The 20,827-nt window shown below is 33.9% G+C and overlaps 2 protein-coding genes across 3 annotated transcripts in view; one reads left to right on the top strand and one right to left on the bottom strand.

Moving 5' to 3' along the window:
- The window catches only part of LOC132725475 (cyclin-dependent kinase 10-like), a 31,529-nt gene extending 22,207 nt beyond the window's left edge, over positions 1–9,322 (top strand). Inside the window, exons 9-13 of the mRNA XM_060710613.1 lie at positions 4,193–4,366; positions 5,263–5,405; positions 6,096–6,177; positions 7,350–7,407; positions 8,313–9,322. Of these exons, the coding sequence (XP_060566596.1) occupies positions 4,193–4,366; positions 5,263–5,405; positions 6,096–6,177; positions 7,350–7,407; positions 8,313–8,336 (481 nt within the window). The 3' untranslated portion in view covers positions 8,337–9,322. The remainder of the gene's footprint in view (positions 1–4,192; positions 4,367–5,262; positions 5,406–6,095; positions 6,178–7,349; positions 7,408–8,312) is intronic.
- A 5,361-nt stretch (positions 9,323–14,683) lies between these two features.
- LOC132725474 (ubiquitin-conjugating enzyme E2 variant 2-like) overlaps positions 14,684–20,827 on the bottom strand; it is a 19,508-nt gene continuing 13,364 nt past the window's right edge. For both annotated transcript variants that reach the window (XM_060710612.1, XM_060710611.1), the window contains exons 3-4: positions 17,510–17,632; positions 14,684–15,685 (exon numbers count right to left, since the gene is read on the bottom strand). In XM_060710612.1, the coding sequence (XP_060566595.1) occupies positions 15,545–15,685; positions 17,510–17,632 (264 nt within the window). In that variant the 3' untranslated portion in view covers positions 14,684–15,544. The remainder of the gene's footprint in view (positions 15,686–17,509; positions 17,633–20,827) is intronic.

Raw genomic sequence — 20,827 nt, 5'->3', positions numbered from 1 at the left:
GATAAAGAGTGGAACTATTTTTTGCTTTTTGGTAATACATTGTCTGAGTACAGTTATAGTGATTAAGTATTTTGTTTTAAAGTCAAAATACCACTTTGTTTACATGTTGCTACAAGAGAATTGTACGTGATCAAGTATGACACATCTTTATGAAGCAGATAGAACAAAACAGTATTATCAAGTGTATAATAGTTCATACTAAATCACTTAAAACTCTATCAAAATTATTTTATAAAGAAATATTTTATATGCTTAGAGCATGGTTTATATATATAATACTAGTATTTTGAAAAAGATATAAAAAATGTGCAGATGTAGACCAGTTCAGATGAGTTTTTGTGATCACTTGATGTCTGTTGTTGGTAGTTATCCAGACTTTATTTAAATTATCCAGACTTTATTAAAATTATCCAGACTTTATTTAAATTATCCAGACTTTATTTAAATTATCCAGACTTTATTTAAATTATCTAGACTTTATTTAAACAACATTTCTCTTAAACAAAATTTGCCCCAGTTTTTGGGTCACTTATATTGAATAGACATATTTTTATGCCACCGCAGCATCTGCGATGCGGTGGCATATAGCGATTCAGCTGTGTGTGTGTTTGTTTGTGTGTGTGTGTGTTATATAGATTATATAGTGAACTTAAAAAATCTTCTTGTGAAAAACCACTAGTCCAATTTCAACCAAACTTGGCAGGATTGATCCTTGGGTGAAGGGCTTCCAAAGTTGTTCAAAGAATTACATTCCATGCAGAAATCTGGTTGCCATGGCAACCAAAAGAAATTATAAGAATAAATTAAAAAAATCTTCTTGTAAAGACCCAAAAGGCCTAGAGCTTAGATATTTTGCATAACGCATTGTCTGGTAGACCTCTACCAAAATTGTTCAAATTATAGCCCTGGGGTCAAAATCGGCCACGCCCCGGGGTCATTGATTTTCACTATATGTACATGTAGAAAAACCTAAAATACCTTCTTGTAAAGACCCAATAGGCCTAGAGCTAAGATATTTTGCATAAGGCATTGTCTGGTAGACCTCTACCAAGACTGTTCAAATTATAGCCCTGGGGGTCAAAATCGGCCCGCGCCCTGGGGGTCATTGATTTTCACTATATGTACATGTAGTAAAAACCTAAAATACCTTCTTGTAAAGACCCAAAAGGCCTAGAGCTTAGATATTTTGCATAAGGCATTGTCTGGTAGACCTTACCAAGATTGTTCAAATTATAGCCCTGGGGGTCAAAATCGGCCCCACCCGGGGTCATTGATTTCACTATTTTGTTCACATAGTAAAAACTTAAAATACCTTCTTTTAAAAGACCAGAAAAGGCCAAGAGCTTAGATATTTTGCATAAGGCATTGTCTGGTAGACCTCTACCAAGATTGTTCAAATTATAGCCCTGGGGTCAAAATCGGCCCCCCCCGGGGTTCATTGGTTTTTCCTTAATGTATATAGTAAAAACTTTAAAAAAAATTTCTTCAAGCAATTGACAAATGCTAGAGGTTAGATGTTTTGCATGAAACATTGTGAAGTGAACTTCTAGAAAGATTGTTCAAATTATAGCCCTGGGATCAAAATTGCCCCCGTCCTGGGGGTAATTGATTTTCAATATATACGTATAGTAAAAAGTCAAAAATCTTATTGTCTGAAGGTACAAGGCTAAGAGCTTTGATATTTGTTAAATAATATCATCTATAGGTACTCTACCAAAGTTGTTCAAATTTTGCCTCTAGTGTCAAAATTAGCCCCGCCCCGGGGGCAATAGGTTTTCCTTATATGTATAAAGTAAAAACTTACAAAATCATCTTCTCTAAATTTACAAAGGCTAAAGTTAAGATATTTTGCAAGAAACATTATGTAGTGAACCTCTAGTAAGATTGTACAAATTATAGCCCTGGGTCAAAATTGGCCCCACCCCCAGGGGTCATTGATTTTCACTATGTACATATAGTAAAAATTAAAAAATCTTCTTGTCTGAAGGTACAAGGCTTAGAGCTTTGATATTTGGTATATAATATCATCTATGAGTCCTCTACTAAAGTTATTTTAATTATGCCCCTAGTGTTAAAATTACCCTGCCCCAGAAGCGATAGTTTTCCTTATAAGATAAAGTAAAAACTTGAAAGTCTTCTTCTCTGAATTGAAAAATCTTCTTCTCTGAATTGACAAAGACTAGAGGTTAAATATATGGCATGAGACTTTGCAAAGTGAACCTTTACCAAGATGTTCAAATTATTGCCCGGGGGTCATTGATGTTCATTATGTACATATAGTAAAAGATAAAAAATATTTTTGTCTGAAGGTACAAGGCATAGAGCTTATAATGCGGTGGCATAGCATTTTTCTCAAATGCAATCTTGTTTAAATCTGCACCTTCTTCCATATTTGGCATGTAGCATCACCTTGTGGTCCTCTATACATGTTATATTTCATAAATCATGCCTAGAGGCTGTACACAGTGTCAGTTTATGTCTAAATAATGAACAGAAGGACACCTGAGGTCTTCCTCCAGTAATGTGCTAATGTGACATAAAACCCAACCCCAAAAAATGCAAACAAATTAAATTGGAAATTAAAAAAAAATAAAAAAAAATTAACAGTAGTTTATATACCTCACACCTTGTTCCATTTTAGTGACACCTCTGTATATACGTAAACCAGGCATTGTGTAGCTAGGGTAGTGCATGTCTTACCAGTTCTGTCCGGGATATAATTAAGAGACTTTAGTTTATTTATAATTCCCACCTGTTGCCCATTCATGCCACATCTCTGCAAGAAAGTTGAACCTAAGTCATTGATCATCAATTGGTGTCTTAATTGAAATATACAGCAATACAGTCTAATACTCCAGTCTAGAAGGCATTACAGGATTGTATAATTATTTTCAAGGTGTAAATTTGCCTATCCTAGGGACTCCCTGTTAAAGGCTCATCCAATCGAATGATAATATTCTGAAAATGAAATAGTCGGAGATCTATTATGGTTGTGAATGAATTTTGACACTAAGAATGGTATTCACAACAAAACTTATTAATATGCCAGTGTTTTGCCTGTGTTTTCTGGCATGTTTTTATATCACATGTAGGAAACAATGTTGTTTCTCCTAAATTTTTACCAATTCAAATACAAGCCGTTTTTGAACCTTCTCTGAGTTAATGAAATTTTCATAGGTGTGGTAATTTATTTTTAATGTAAACCTGCGTTGTACTTTGATTGATATATTCAGATTAAAAACTTTGCTTTAAGGAATGTCTTGCTGTTTTCAAATGGAGCCTAATATAATCATATATATCAGCCGCGTCATGACAGAACCAACATAATGGGTTTGCGACCAGCATGGATCCAGACCAGCCTGCGCATCCGCACAGTCTGATCAGGATCCATGCTGTTCGCTATCAGTTTCACTACTTGTTATAGACTTTGTAAGCGAACAGCATGGATCCTGATCAGACTGCGCGGATGCTCAGGCTGGTCTGGATCCATGCTGGTCGCAAACACACTATGTTGGTTTTGTCATGACGCGGCTCATAAATTATAAGGCTGGCGTTACAGAAACATTTATCTTTATGCCTCCTGGTGTTTATCAAGTGAAGCATTCAGTTGCAAGTTTGTCTAGCAGTCATTCTTTCCATCACACTGAGATCTACATGGAAAATTAGAAAATTCACTCCACTCCACACCACCATACCCCACGCCACCCACATCACCGCACTTTGCTGTGTGTCGCCTCACCTCATTTCCTTACTGGTAGGAATTTCATGCCAGTTGTCTTAAAACAATTCAACATGATGGAATTTGAAATAATTTTTATATTTTTCAAGATTAATGTTCAATTTGATATCTAGGCCAATAACTAGTGCATAAAATTTCAGGGCATATACTTGCTTGTTTTTTCCAGAATAAAATGACCCAAAAATGAAAAGAGTTATACATTGTAATGGTTTTTACACCAAGTGGGCTTAGAATTGCTCACAAACACAGTTTTAATTTATTTCTGAGTCTATTTCACAAACTTTCTGTGTTTAGTGCCCAGCTGATCTATGTAAGAAATTCAAATTTTATGGTTTTATGTTTTCAGTGGATTTTCCTTTAAGGACACTTAAAAGACTAACTTAAGATTTTTGCACTTTTCTGCACTGTAAGATAAATTTTTTTATCCAAATTGAGTGTTGAATTGTATTTCAGGTCAGCCGGATGTATTCTTGGAGAACTTTTGGCCCACAAACCTTTGTTGCCGGGCAACTCAGAGATACATCAAATAGATCTGATCGTAGAAATGTTCGGTACACCAAATGACACTATATGGCCAGGATTCTCGGATCTACCGGCTCTTAAACAATTCACTTTGAAAAAACAACCGTGAGTTATCAATTTGTGTGATATAACTATTATGAAAATATGTAAAAATACAAGATTATGAAAGGTAGTAAAATCATGTCTGTTTACTTTGAAAATGGTCACGAAGAATGGTTATATCATGTCAGTGAACTAAGAATAAAACAACAACCTTAACATCCGCATTTCTGATCTGGATGGCAATTTCATCTCCAAATAACATCCATAAGTTTTAGGTAAACATGTGCTTTATGTACTGGAGTTCTATGGCTAAGAACTAAATGAACAGTGTATAAATACAATCTGCTGCTTTGAGCTTAGGAGTATTTAGTAAAGGAAGCCATCTTGTTTATTTGGTTGGCAAATTTTCTTTCCCATTGCCAGTCTTGGTTATGTAATAAAAGTCCGGATATGTCATGTTAACAAAAATGCGTTGTTGAAATCAGTCAAAAAACTTATATTTTTGTAGATGATAATTTGGTTCTTAAAAAGATCGAGGGTTGACCACAAAACTGCAGTACCAGTAACTTCTATGAAATAAAGAAGGTTTAACAACAGTTTTGCAATCAACCCTCGACTGGTACAATTGTATGAAGACTTAAAAAATTTGCCTGCTACTAACATGTTGGACTATGTGGGTGAAAAGATAATCTGAACGCTGCCTTCTTCTGAAATTATAACGAAACAATCAGAAGTTTTAGTGGTCTTTTTGCAAAAAAAATTCAATTTTAAACCTGGCAATTAAATTCAGAAACTTTCTAAAATCACATTTTATCCTTTACGTATTATAATCTTAAGTTGGCATTTCCCAGTTCTCGCATAATGTAACAGTATAAACACTTTAGGCAAATGTTTATAGGTGTATATGAACAATTTGATGTAAGTTTACGGTCTTTGAGAATGATTATTTGTATTTTCAGTTATAATAATCTCCGGCACAAGTTTTCATGGTTATCAGATGCTGGAATTCGTCTTCTGAATTTTCTCTTTATGTACGATCCGAACAAGAGAGCCACAGCTGAGGACTGTCTGGACAGTTCCTACTTCAAGGAACAACCATTACGTAAGCTTCCACACCTTTCTTCTCTACAGAATTGTTGACCTTTTTTTTAACTAATTGATTTAGCTTGATCCTCATGGATGCTGTCAGTTGATTTTACTGTCAGTAGATTAATTTTTATTCTCCTGGATGATGACAGTTGATTTAAATGTCAGTGGATTAAGCTTGATCCTCATGCATGCTGCCAGTTGATTTTACTGTCAGTAGATTTTGCTAGATCCTCGTGGATGTTGTCACTTGATTTTACTGTCAGTAGATTAATTTTTATCCTCCTGGATGATGACAGTTGATTTAAATGTCAGTAGATTAAGCTCGATCCTCGTGGATGCTGTCAGTTGATTTTACTGTCAGTAGATTAAGTTTTATCCTCCTGGATGATGACAGTTTATTTAACTGTCAGTAGATTAAGCTCGATCCTCGTGGATGCTGTCAGTTGATTTTACTGTCAGTAGATTAAGTTTTATCCTCCTGGATGATGACAGTTGATTTAAATGTCAGTAGATTTAGCTCGAACCTCGTGGATTTAGCTTAAAGTGGACATGATATGGATTCAAATAAATTATAAGAGCAAAAGCTGACTTATTTAAATTTATTTTAATTCAATGTTTCCATTCTTTCTGCAAATCTGTTTTCATATATTTTTTCGGGGTGAAGATAATGAAAGTTATAAATTAAGTTCTATGTTTATGACAGCTTGTGACCCAGAACTTATGCCATCATTCCCTCAACACAGATTAACACGACAGAAGAGAGGGTCTCCTCAGAAAGAAGAAGGGTAATATTTATTTTATTGATTGTTATAAGTTTTTCAAGAATGTGAAATTACATGATATTTTTCTTTCATCTGAGTGAAAAATTCACTAGGTTGTTGTTGACTTCAAATCACTTGCCTCTTACTGCTGTAGGTTTGAGTCGATCAAGTGTCGTTGGATTCTTGATTCTTTCATGTGAGAGAGCTATCCAGCTAGGTTATGAAATGTCAGTGGTTCTATTCAGATGTCAGTTTGTGCCTGAAATATTGTAAAGAGAGGCACCTAAGGTCTTTCTCCACCAATATAGCTAGAGTAGCCATATTACCTACGGTATATTGTGTTGGTACAATGTTAAACCTAACTTAGAAAATATATAAAAAATTTCAAGTGGCTTATGAGGAACAGACAGAACAGAGGGTGTAATGATGTGCTTAACCCTCACTCTGCTGTCAGCAACAGATTCTTCCCATGCCTCAAGTGCAGACCAAGGTCAGCCAGCTCAGCTGTGTCATCTTATCTTTGTCTGCACTGTCCACAGTGTAGTCAGTACTTGTATTGAAATTTTCTTCAACAATTTCGAATGGTTTAGTCCATATTGAAAGTTAGACAAGTCCATTTAGTAAGGGTTTATTAACTCATGATATATTAGGCACATAATACAATGTGTATTGTGGATTAAAAAAAAAAGACAGAAAAAAGTTTTGTTCAGTGCAAATTATACTTTGTTTACAGTCCATTCCTTTATAACAATATGAAAGGAACGCATGTATCAATTTAACAAATTTATTCATAAAATACACCAACACCTGCACACTGAAATTTGTAAAATGAATGTTTCTACCAATGTCTTAATAATGCAATCATGTTCATTTCAACCCTCCACTCAGGTGAGCAATTAAGGGCCATTATGGCCCTCTTGTTTGGCATGAAGGGCCTGGAATTATTGTGTACCATTTAATGTTGGTTTGGACATATAATTTGTGTACAAACAGAATGTTACTTGACTTTAAAAAAAATCATTATTTATGTATTTATAACATCACAATGAAATTAGCAATCAAGTATGATATTTTAGAAACAAGAACTTGTAATTGTTGAAAAAATGAAGTTATTGAGGTTAAACTGGCACTTGTATGTTATGTGATGATTTGAATTATTTTATATAATGTACTATATAATTTTTTTTTACTTTTAGGAAAGGGAAAACTTCTTCAGGACCATATCAAGACTTCAGTAACTTTGAGCCAACTTCTGTAAGTGTAAACTTATTGTACGGTGTATTGTACACTACCTTGCCTGCAGTCAGACTGCTAATTGATTAATCAGGGACAATCTTAGATTGAAAATTAAGTGAGAAGTGACTTCACCCTTTAGGAAAATAGGGAGAAGTTTGGAAATTTAGGGATAAGTGATATAATTGTGTCAGTCAGGAGGGTTGTTTTGGCTTTGTTTTTGTTTTCCCAGCTCTGTATCAGCTATTAATAATATAAGTAATTTGATATCAAAAGTTATTACATTAATGATTAAGAGTTCTCAGTTCAAAACAGGGCTAGTCTTTTTGTTTTTATAACCAAAGTAACTGGCAGTTTGTTCTTAATTTAATATAATTATTTGTTTTTCTGGGGTTTTTTTTAACACAGATTTTAATGCATTTCTAGGTCAAATCTTAGCAGTCGATCAGTCTAACTAGTTTTCCTGGATAACTAACCAGTAAATACCGATTTCTCCGCAAGTGTCTCGACTAATCTCACATGAGTTCTGAATCAATGGGGAGAAACAAACGACCATTAGACTAAATGTCCGAGATCAATTGTCGCCTTGCTCAAGGATTGAACCAGCAACCACTGGATTACTTATCAGTTGCACAGCCTGCTGGGCTAAGCAGACGGACATATTGTCACCTTAGTGCAATAACGGGTTAACTCCTATTCAGAAGGACTTAATCTGTTACTGCACTAAGGTGAAGAAATATATATGTATAATTATGTTTTCAAATTCCAGTAATGTGCAATTTAATAACAATTAATGAATAGGGAAAAGAAAACAGTTACTTGTTAATCTATCATTTATTTGACGCTTAAGTGTTTTGGTTATGGTATAATTGCAGAATTCTTTGTCAAGAAGATTTTCATAAAAAATTCTTTCCATTTTCTTTCAGGCGAAGAAGCAACGGTTAACTTGATGAAGTGTAATGAAATTCATTAAAGATTGGAAATGGCGTACATAATATTTGCAGTTGTTTTAAGTGAAGCTAACAACTGAAGAGATGATTTTGAAATGCTTATAAAAAAATTAGGAGCCGGTCCTAGTTTGGCAAATTGCCAATTTTGGTTGCAGAGGACAAAACTTTTGGTTGCCGAGGACGAAACTTGACATGTGATGGGTAGGAATGCAAGCCATGATGTGATGATGATTTGCCAACTCCCTTTCAACCTGCAAGGATTTTATACTTAATTCTGTTAAAAAATTTGTTTTTTGATCATGAAATACCTTAAACTGACAATAGACTGTTCCATTTTCACTGTAGGACAATGCCATTACAGAAATTAAGGTGTGATTGAGAAATATATTTAAGTTATTATACAAAGATAAGTCACTTGTGCAAAAATAACTCTCAGCATGGTATAAACAAGGATCTCGTGTAACAGTTACATTGGGGTAAACCAATTTGAGAATGTCTGTATTAGCGCTACGTAAAAAATTGTAAAATAATGTTGCATTGAAATGTTTAATATGTTGTGAATTCACAAAATTTTGTGGGCATGAAATTTCGTGGTTTTTTGTCACAAAGAATGTTTTCATGGGTTCTTAAATTTGTGGTGTGTTTATTTTTCCAAAAGGTAAAAATGTAAATAATTTGATGTAAAATAATCTTACAGCAGACGAAATAAAATTGTGAATTGACCAAACCACAAAAACCACGAAAAATTATTTTCCTACGAAAAATTAAGATTTTGCTGTATAGTTTATGAACATGAACAAAATGGCAATCTTATACACATAATTGACTTCATGTAACATAAAATTTTTATTGAAAGTTCAATATGCAGTAATGCAAATAATATATGTATTTTATATGCTAGCGCATGATTTTTTAAAAACAAAATGTTTGTTTTTATCATATTTTGTGTTAAGAAATGTTTATTTGATTAAAGATGATATTTCTTACCTGTGATACTATATTCCTTTATATCTGTAACACAGAAACAAGAAACATTGCATTGCACAATGGATGTCTCCCATCCTTGCACAGTTGTCAATCTTTTTCTTTGGCCATCAGTCATTAAATAAAAGGAAGTAAGTGCAATAGTTAAGCACCATTGACCTTGACCTAGTGACCTAGTTAGAACACCCAAGATATTTACTGTACCTACTAAATATGAAAGACATAAGTCAATGAATAAAGGCTGCATAAACAAAAGTATAAAAGTCTACAAGTTAGTATGTGTTGATGGGCTTTCGGAAAATGGTGTTTTTTTACGGACCTACATAGAATTGAAAAAGTTCCAGGAGATATCTCCGGGCTGGCACACAGGCATATTATAATTATCTTTTGGATGAGTGTTACATGCTTTATAAAGGGGAGCTTCCAATCTATCTCTAAAACTAAACCAACGAGTATGTGCTAGTAGGCTACTTTAAATATATATTTTAGATGAAAAAACTTAAGACAGGTTTCATACAAACTGCTAAAACTTAAATTCCAAGTCTTTTCCTATGATTTTTGTATTTTCTGATCGTAAGATCGGTAAATACATAGCTAACATCCACGGTCTAACACAAAATTTCCTCACAGTCCTAACAACGCAAAGTAGTTCTCACTCAAAACTGCTTAAAAACCAGCAATTTAAAAGAAAGAATAATTTTTAATGTAGGCATTTAACGAATTACAGTGCATTAAAAGTTTAGATTAGTCAATAGAAATATGAGGTTACAATCACAAATTTCGCGGATGAATATCTTGTTTACCCAATGAAAAATGTTCGGCTATTTCCGTAAAGCTTCGGATTATCATGAATATCATTTTAATCAATGAAAATGCTATTTTTAGCTATGTCGATTACCGAATACTCCAGAGCGTAGTACACAAATAAATCTGACTGTCGAGTACTGGAATATATACATGTCGGACTGTTTTGGCTAGAAGATTTTCGCAAAATTATTTTCATCAGTGTTAAACAACAGGTTTATCGTGAACAAAATACCTCGAAATTAATAAGGATTGCAAACACGAAATTGAAATTCTCAATTTAGAATTACATAATGTATTCGTTTTTATTCAAGGTACATATGTATTACTTTGCCGTGGTGCAGAGGTAAGCGGTCTCGTTGAGGGTGTGAGAGGCCTATGGTTCAAATCCTAGTCGAGGCAATTCTATTTTTTTTTCATGCAAAATTCCATATGATTGTATCAATCTCAAACTGTTATAGAAGAAAATCAAAACGCTGTCGCTGGGTAAGATGAATTATAGTATATAAAAATAAACTTATACAGGAAAGTACATACAGATAGTCCGTATGATTTAGATTGCAAAGATCAGAAAATACCATAGAGCTGCAGCCCTTTGATTTTTTAATTTTATGCATTCATGCTTTTCAATGATACTTTCATCTTTCTAGTCTGACATTTTTTTTTGGAAATTCCAATGTTTATTTCATGATAATATCCCCAAATGAAGTTTCCATCTTTTTTTTTTACCTCAAACCTCATTTTGCCTGGTCCGTTCAGTTAAAATATAATCAGATGAACTTGCCACTTTTGTTATAGCCAATGTATTACAGGCATTTTGTGACCTTACTTCTTGGCTGGGCGCCATATGTTACCATGAAAACACCTTCTAAGATACTGCACTTGTCAAGTCATGAATATATTTATCTTAGCTCATATATGATGAAAGCTGTAACTTACTAGAACCACTCTTGAGTCCGCTTCATGGAACTAACCAGTACAAGTGGCACGAGGAAACCTTGACCAAGTAGGACTCGAACCCATTATCCCAGGATTGAGAGGCAGGACACTTGAAGCAATCACAGAACCACCACTCCTCTTTAACAGTTTAAATTTCTTTTTTTCAGCAATGATCACTAATTTTGAGAACAAGATAAAAGTCATAGCTTTCCAAGGACGTGACTGTTTTATAAAACATGAAAACATGTAACAATTTTTACACATTTATTGATCAAATCATATCTTTAATACATGGTGGTATACAATAATTTCATGTATACTCATTCTGTTTCCTATTTCGAAACTAATTCCCAATTTAATGTAACGTGAATGTATACAGACAATATAAATTAGTACAGAAGTGATTTGGAAAAAAAAACAACAAGTAGTTATTTAATAAGGTATACACATTAAAGAACAGTGTATCAATATTGTATAATCAAATAATAATAAACAAAAAATTAAAAAAGGAGAAAGAAAAAACTTCAGTTTTTCAGAAGTTAATGTTTCTGCAATTTTTTTCCCCTCCGAAATCCAATGAAAAAGAGGTGGTCAACCTTTTAAGAACCTGTAACAATGCCTTTGGTTTCAATAAGAAAAAGTTACAAGAAAAACTTTCAAAACAATGAGTCTTGCATCTGCCTTGTTGCGTGTAAAATACCAGTATTTCGATTACAAAAATCATGAAGCTTGTATTTCAAAATGTAAGTTACATGAGATATCAAGTTAAATGGATTTCCGGCTAGTATTTTCTAAAAAAAAATCATGAAAAAGAAGGCTATTTCTCAAGATGGTCGAGGCGGACATTTCTTCAAATGATAACTGAACACCGTCATCGGAAGAGCTTGCTCGAAGATTATATTTTACACCCTTGTCTAGACATCAACACAGATCAAAAAACCCGGCAAAAGCATGTCAAGTACTAACAGAAGACAGTCAAAAAATCAACAGATTTTTATCACCTGCAAGGACATGAAGAAAAAATATAACTGAATAAACATAAAGACTGTTAATACTTATATTTGTATAAAATGATGAAAATCACATTTAACTTTTCAGATAAGAGAGTGAATGCTTTCCTTTAGCCCACATAGAAATTTAGAAATGTTCTTCTCTCCTTACATATATCTCTATGTGTAAATCGCAAATATATAACATCCCTTCGAATGGTAATGATCACTTTAACTTTTTAAAATTAGCAAACCCAACTTGTATTCTTATACCGGGTCATCCTGTTGACACGGATACAGAAAAGTATATATGCACACTAAAATACCATTCACACGAGGGCAGAATATCAACCTTACTTGAGCCACCATATACTTTGATAGTAAATACCTATAACATTTTAAATCTTAAAAATTGATAATATACAATAGAACTTATATGTGTAAATCTTTGATATTGCAATTTTCTCGATGTGTTAGGAAAATTTTGTCATTAAAACCAATTCATGAGACGAAGTCCACATGTTCACAGATTAGACACAAGTCTCTTCAACTTAACGAAGTTCTACTGTATTATATTTTATATGTTTACAAAATGCTTCCACAGTTCTGACAATTTGTTTTTTTTGTCCTCTCGTACAATTATTAGTACTAAATAATTCTATTCAGTGGCTCAAATAAGATATCATTCCCAAGCACAGGTATATAAGTTAAAGTTCTATCATAAATATGCAAATAAATCCAACATTCTTAACATTATAATGTACCTTATGTAGATCCAATAAGCTTCTAAATAACCCAGAACAATAAATAAGCATCAGTGTGGTCAGAAGCATTTAAACATCAATCTTCCCCCGAACACTGATTTCCAGCCGCTATATAAGGAATAAAACAAAGTTGGCCAAATTTAAATGCACTACAGATGATGAACAGTATTGCATGAAAACTCTTTTTCCAATTTTTTAACATTTCAGCCATTTTAACACCTCTGAATTGAAGAGAAGATGCCATAGGGCCTATATAAAAGTCGAGAAAAAAATATACCGGTATATATATTTACTGCTTTGTACAATAAACCCTTTCATCTTTATATTTTTCTAATAGAAAAATCATAACTTTTCTTGAATGCATTTATTTGACATTTCTTTTTAAACACATTTGTAACTTTTCCTCAAGTTAAATTAGTCCTGAAATGTTGTGTGGAGTTATTGACAGATTCTTGTTTCATATGAGCAACTGGAGCTGAAAGAATAGACAAATCCTTTAAAGCACCACACCTTCAGATTTATGCTAATTTTTCACGAAAATTCTGAAAATGTATTACAAAGTAAAACATTGTAAAGTGAACAAAAAAAGTAATTTGAGCCGTGTCACTACAAAACCAACATAATGGTAAAGTGAACAAAAACAGTAATTTGAGCATCCGCACAGTCTGATCAGGATCCATACTATTCGCTTACCAACTCTATTACAAGAAAAAAAACGTGGAAAAAAAATACCACTCTGACAATAAATAAATGATTCTTATCTTTAAAAAAAATGCATTTGAAATATTTCATCGTATTTTCATTTAATGAACAATTACAACTTTTCCAGTTCATAATATTAATTACATGTATAACAGTTTATTTATTTTCCCTACAAATTTTACTTACTTTGAGATACTGAAAAAAGGGACAAGACTATAATTATTGCCTTTTTTTCTTCAATAAAACATTTGAAAATTTAATCAATTCAGACATAATACTTTATCTGGCATGAATCTATACAAACTTACATCTGTTATATGAACAGATCCTAATATGACCCTAATCTGTCTTATTTAAATGTTCAGATTTGTGCATTTCAATAAGAATTTCACTACTGCATATTTGTTAACAAAAAAGCATATAATGTTTGTGGTTAAATCTGTTGTTATTCAAATAAAAGGTCATATTAGGGATCTATCAAACACAAGAAGAAAGTTACAATAATAAATTATACATAGGTTTCTTTAGCACTAAGAGTGGGAAAAAAATAATGACAAAAAAAAGAGAGACAATAATATCAACGCTGATACTGAACTTGTCGTAAGTCATGTACATGTGAGCCGCGTCACGACAAAACCAACATAATGCGTTTGCAACCAGCATGAATCCAGACCAGCCTGCGCATCCGAGCAGCCCAATCAGGATCCATTCTGTCCGCTATCAGTTTCTCTACTTGTAATAGGGTCTGATCGGGTTGCTCGGATGCGCAGGCTGGTCTGGATCCATGCTGGTCGCAAATGCACTATGTTGGTTTTGTCATGGCACGGCTCATATCTTTCTAGTAGTGGTTTCATTTCCAACACTTGCAGCCAATATGTATTACCTGTATTCTAAATTGGGAAAATGTTACACAGATATTTCATTCAGTGTTTTATCATTGTGACCCTATGATATCATACACAATATGTAAACAATTCTTACATTCAGAGTACATCCACGGATAAGAACTTAATTAAAACTTGAAAAAGAACAAACATTGGGAAATTACTACATTCGAAAAATTTACTTTGAATCTGTATTTAGTTGTAATTACCACACCTAAAAAAATGCATGATTTAACATAAAAAGGTATTCCTGGTATACTTTTAAGCTATTGTCAAGAATTTCAACAATAAGTGAAACAAAACATTTGTAGAGAAAAAAAAATATATTAAAATGAAAAAGGTCAGCAGAGTAAACAAAAAAAAGCACTTATGTTTCTCCCTTACAAGAAAATCAAGACTGACTTTATAAAATAATAACACTAGTTCATGTATATTTTATCAATTCTTATAATCAAAAAAAAATCTAATTTGAATATAAATCAAACAAGTCCGAATTTTTTTGTTTTTGTTTTTTTGGTAAAATGCTGTGTATGTACCTTTAAAAAATTTAAGCTTGAGTGACTATAATTTTCGTAACTTTTGAAAAGAGAGTACGGATAACTGACTTAAACTGGTATTGACAAGATTTCAATAATTATAGAAGTTACAAAAATACATTTTGCCGGTATATAGTGGCATTCACCTGATGACCGTATTACGTTGGTATCAAATCGTTCCTTCTTTCCCCAAGGGAAACAATCAAAGATAAATATACTTATATAGCAAGATGAAAGACCAATGTAATAGAGTCATCAGACGAAAGTAGAAAGAAATCATACAATAATTATCAAACATTAATCAACATCGTGGATCAAAGTGAAATTAGTGGTACATAATTTTTTTTTTGTTCATTTCTTGAAAGAAATAAAAAAACGGTTTTAATGAGCTTAGCTTTAAATTGTAAAAGTAAAACGCTCATTTTCTACATTAACGCTCTTCATGTGCAAGGACATGCATTTATTCCTTTGTTGATAAACGAGTAAGCTCAAGGAAAACTGCTATATTATGACAGTCTCAATTTCCAGAGAGAAACAGTTCAGAATCTATCAATTTTTTCAGTTTTAAGTCTATAAGAGTCGTATAAAGATTTTCTTTTGTAGATATCAGAAAGTTGCACCATCGGCCGGTTGACTTATTTTCATGTAGTCCTTTGACGCCAATATCCTCCGTATACCGGTCAGTAGCTGCTTTATTGTACATTTTGATGACCAATTCTTTAATTCTGGAACTAACTTAAAATCCACCTGAAACACATACAAGAAAGCCTTTATGCGATTTACAGAGGGGGACAATGACGGGGACAAAGTGATTTCTATAAAAGACCTCCCACAATATATCATACAAATGTATAGACTTTGAAAGATTCTAACAAAAACTAACAAGATGGATAAATTTTAACAAGGGCTGTTGCTGAATATCGCAATATTGATATTTTCATATATATTAACCATTCAATATAATAATAAACAACATAAAGAATACTGATATAGTCTAAAAGCTACTCATGTCTTGTAAATTATTTCTTTATTTTGTCTTAATAGAGGTCACAAATCTTTCCATTTTTCTTGGCTAACCTGGAACCCTGAATTCAATTTTCGTATGTCAGTGATAAACAAGAACCGGGTGATGCTCTCCAAATAGGTTTTGGACACAGGAAGGTATACCTCTTGTAGTGTCAGAGTTATGTCACAGACAAAGTTCAAAGTGTAAAAACAACCCAAATGTTGCGCGCGACACATTGTCTCAATATGGTGATCATTTCTGTAACATAGTTGTAAAATCCGACTTCAAATAACAAAGTTATGGCCTGGACACAATTTTCCTGCAAGGTCATGCTGTGACCTTGACCTTCAAGTTAGCCCCCCCCCCCAAATATTGCACGCGAAACATCATCTCAATATAATGATCATTTCTGTGAAATAGTTTTAAAATACGACTTCAAATAATGAAGTTATGGACCAGACACAATTTTGCTGCAAGGCCATGCTGTGACCTTGACCTTCAAGGTAGCGACCCAAATTTGTGCATGACACGTCGTCTCAATATGGTGATCATTTCTGTATAATAGTTTTAAAATCTGACTTCAAATAATGAAGTTATGGACCGGAAACGATTTTGCTGCAAGGTCATGCTGTGACCTTGACCTGCAAGGTAGCGATCTAAATGTTGCGTGCAACACGTCGTCTCAATATGGTGATCATTTCTGTGAAATAGTTTTAAAATCTGACTCAAATAACAAAGTTATGGACCAGACACGATTTTACTGTAAGGTCATGCTGTGACCTTGACCTTCAAGGTAGCGACCCAAATGTTGCGGGCAACACGTCGTCTCAATATGGTGATCATTTCTGTGAAATAGTTTTAAAATCCGACTTCAAATATTGAAGTTATGGACCGGACACGATTTTGCTGCAAGGTCATGCTGTGACCTTGACGTTCAAGGTAGCAACCCAAATGTTGCGCGCGACACGTCGTCTCAATATGGTGATTATTTCCGTGAAATAATTTTAAAATCTGACTCCAAATAAAAAGTTATGGGCCGGACACGAATTCGGGACGTACGGACGCACTACCGAATAGGGATAGGGGGCCATCTAACTGTAAACAGAACAAAAGAGAACAATAGAGTTCATTCCGTAACAATAGAGTAATGGGCCATTGGCCCTCTCTTAAACAATAGAAAATAACAAAAGAATTTATGGTCCCTTATTCCATTTCGGCCGGACGGACAGACGGACGGAAGGACAACCCGACAACTATATGCTCCCTTAAAATTTTTCAGGGAGCATAAAATTAATAGGAAAATATACTTTCTTTAAATATGTCCTATACTGTACAAGTGTAAGGTCTAAAACAAGCATGCATAGCACCAGAGGTGACTATTATCACTGTAATCAAAATTTATGAAACATATTCAAATAATTTTCACTGTTTTAAACTATTTCATTTGAAATGTTAATATAGCGCCAACATTTGTCTTTTGATATATTGATACAAAGTTTTTTCCCCGTAAATGACAGCCTTAATTTAGCAAAATGTGATTTGGTACATAGAAAACTCCTACTCACCAATCCTCTATCTGTTACAAAGGGTAGTTTTACTTTAGTAACAAAATGTACAGTAGGTCTCTCCTCGGGGTAATTCTGTCCACATGTGATATTTAACATAACCATTCTCCCTTCAAAATTGGACTAAAAATGCAAAGAAATATATCAAACATTAACTCTCTTCAACTTGCTCCATATATTTGGATATTTTTTTTACAGATGTGATTTTGAGGCCTTGGCATCTTGATTTTGGGCAAAAATATTGCTAAAATTGCTGATTTGGGAAGTAAACAAGAGGGCCATGATGGCCCTGGATCGCTCACCTGACACAACCGCATCCAAGCAATGTCTTAAACAAGCATCATGACCAAGTTTGATGACAACTGAGTCAAACATGTGACCTCTAGTGTGTTCTAAAGATTTTTCCATATTTGGGCAATGTGACCTAATTTTTGACCGGACACGACCCATATTCAAACTTGACCTAGAAATCATCAAAACAACCTCCCTGACCAATTTCCAGGAAATTTGGATCAAAACTGCAGCCACTAAAGTGTTAAAAAGATTTTTCTATTTTTAGCTCCTGTGACCTAGTTTTTGACCGGAGATGACCAATCTTAGCACTTGACCCAGAAAACATCAAAACAGCATTCTTGACAAATTTCCAGAATATTTGAATCAAAACTGCAGCCACAAGAGTGTAAACAAGCTTTTTCTATTTTTAGCTCCTGTGACCTAGTTTTTGACCTGAGATGACCCATCTTCGAACTTGACCTAGATATCATTAAAACAACTTTCCTGACAAATTTCCAGAATATTTGGATGAAAACTGCAACCTCTAGAGTGTTAACAAGCTTTTTCTATTTTTAGCTCCTGTGACCTAGTTTTTGACCCGAGATAACCCATCTTCGAAGTTGACCTAGAAATCATCAAAACAACCTTTCTGACAAATTTCCAGAATATTTGGATGACAAGAAACATGGCAATGCCATGAAACCAGGTTTTCAATTATCACCATTGTAGATAAATATGTTGTATTTGAAATACAAATACAAGCAACAAACAATGTAACTATGATTGTGCAATGTAAAACATGAATAATGTAGGAGGAATTGCCACTGAAGAAGTGTTCACTATAATATTATGTATAAGGAAAAAAACAAAGGGCCATAATTAGGTCAAAAACTATCCAATCACAAAACCCCGACAATATGTGCCAGGGTGCTTGATGACAAAGCTTCTGTGAAAGTTTGAACAAAATCCGTTGAGAAATGTAGGACGAGTTCAGCACAGAAGAATTTGTTCACTATAATTATATTGATAATTCTGTATAATGAAAAACAAGTTACAAAGTAGACATGAAATAATATATCATATCTTTTTTAAATTACCTCCAAAGATGATATGACCTTTGACTGCCAAATCAAGTTAAAATCATGTAAACAGGATTTTCAATGTTAATGTCACTGTGACCTTGACCTTGGAGCCAGCCATGCGGAACATGCGTTCTGCACGTCATCTTGATGTGGTAAACATTTGTCTGAAGTTTCATCAAAATTCTTCAAAGGGTTGAAGAGTTACAGAGCGGACAGGATTTTCAATGTTAATGTCACTGTGACCTTGACCTTGGAGCCAGCCATGCGGAACATGCGTTCTGCACGTCATCTTCATGTGGTAAACATTTGTCTGAAGTTTCATCAAAATTCTTCAAAGGGTTGAAGAGTTACAGAGCGGACACAATTTCGTTTGACGCCCGCCCGCCCATCTGCCCATCCGCCCGCCATACCCCAATCTAATAACCAGGATTTTCAAAATTGAAAACCTGGTTAAAAACTGCAGCCCCTAATGTGTTAACAAGCTTTTCTATTTTTAGCTCCTGTGACCTAGTTTTTGACCGGAGATGACCCATCTTCCAACTTGACCTAGATATCATCAAAACAACCTTCTTGACAAATTTCCAGAATATTTAGATGAAAACTGCAGCCATTAGAGTGTTAACAAGCTTTTTCTAATTTTAGCTCCTATGACCTAGTTTTTGACCTGATATGACCCATCTTCGAACTTGACCTAGAAATCATCAAAGCAACCTTTCTGAAAAATTTCCAGAATGTTTGGATGAAAACTGCAACCATTAGAGTGTTAACAAGCTTTTTCTATTTTTAGCTCCTGTGACCTAGTTTTTGACCAGAGATGACCCATCTTTGAACTTGACCTAGAAATCATTAAAATAACCTTCCTTACAAATTTCTAGAAAATTTGAATCAAAACTGCAGCCACTAGAGTGTTAACAAGCTTTTTCTATTTTTAGCTCCTGTGACCTAGTTTTTGACCGGAGATAACCCATCTTCAAACTTGACCAAAAATCATCAAAACAACCTTCGTGACAAATTTCCAAAATATTTGGATGAAAACTGCAGCCCCTACAGTGTTAACAAGCTTTTTCTATTTTTAGCTCCTGTGACCTAGTTTTTGACCGGACATGACCCATCTTCGAACTTGATTTAGATATCATCAAAACAACATTCTTGACAAATTTCCAGAATATTTGGATGAAAACTGCAGCCACTAGAGTGTTAACAAGCTTTTTCTATTTTTAGCTCCTGTGACCTAGTTTTTGACCGGAGATGACCCATTTTCAAACTTGATCTAGAAATCATCAAAACAACTCTCCTGACAAATTTCCAGAATATTTGGATGAAAACTGCAGGCACTAGAGTGTTAACAAGCTTTTTCTATTTTTAGCTCCTGTGACCTAGTTTTTGACCCGAGATGACCAATCTCGAACTTGGCCTAGATATCATCAAAACAACCTTCCTGACAAATTTCCAGAATATTTGGATGAAAACTGCAGCCTCTACAGTGTTAACAAGCTTTTTCTATTTTTAGCTCCTGTGACCTAGTTTTTAACCCGAGATAACCCATCTTCGAACTCGATCTGTATTTCATTGAGACAAACATTCTGACAAAGTTTGATGATGATCCAATCAAAACTGTGACTGCTAGACTGTTAACAATCCAATTGTTAGAGTGTAAACAAGCTTTTTCTATTTTTAGCTCCTGTGACCTAGTTTTTGACCGGAGATGACCCATCTTCGAACTTGACCTAGATATCATTAAAACAACCTTCCTGACAAATTTCCAGAATATTTGGATGAAAACTGCAGCCTCTAGAGTGTTAACAAACTTTTTCTATTTTTAGCTCCTGTGACCTAGTTTTTGACCCGAGATAACCCATCTTCGAACTTGATCTGTATTTTATTGAGACAAACAGTCTGACAAAGTTTGATGATGATCCAATCAAAACTGTGACTGCTAGACTGTTAACAACCCATTTGTTAG

The sequence above is a fragment of the Ruditapes philippinarum genome, unplaced genomic scaffold (assembly GCF_026571515.1).
Source record: "Ruditapes philippinarum isolate M1 unplaced genomic scaffold, ASM2657151v2 ctg552_1_1_1_1, whole genome shotgun sequence".
Lineage (NCBI taxonomy): Eukaryota > Metazoa > Mollusca > Bivalvia > Venerida > Veneridae > Ruditapes > Ruditapes philippinarum.
Note: the sequence above shows the minus strand (reverse complement) of the source record. Positions and strands in the feature narration are given on the sequence as shown.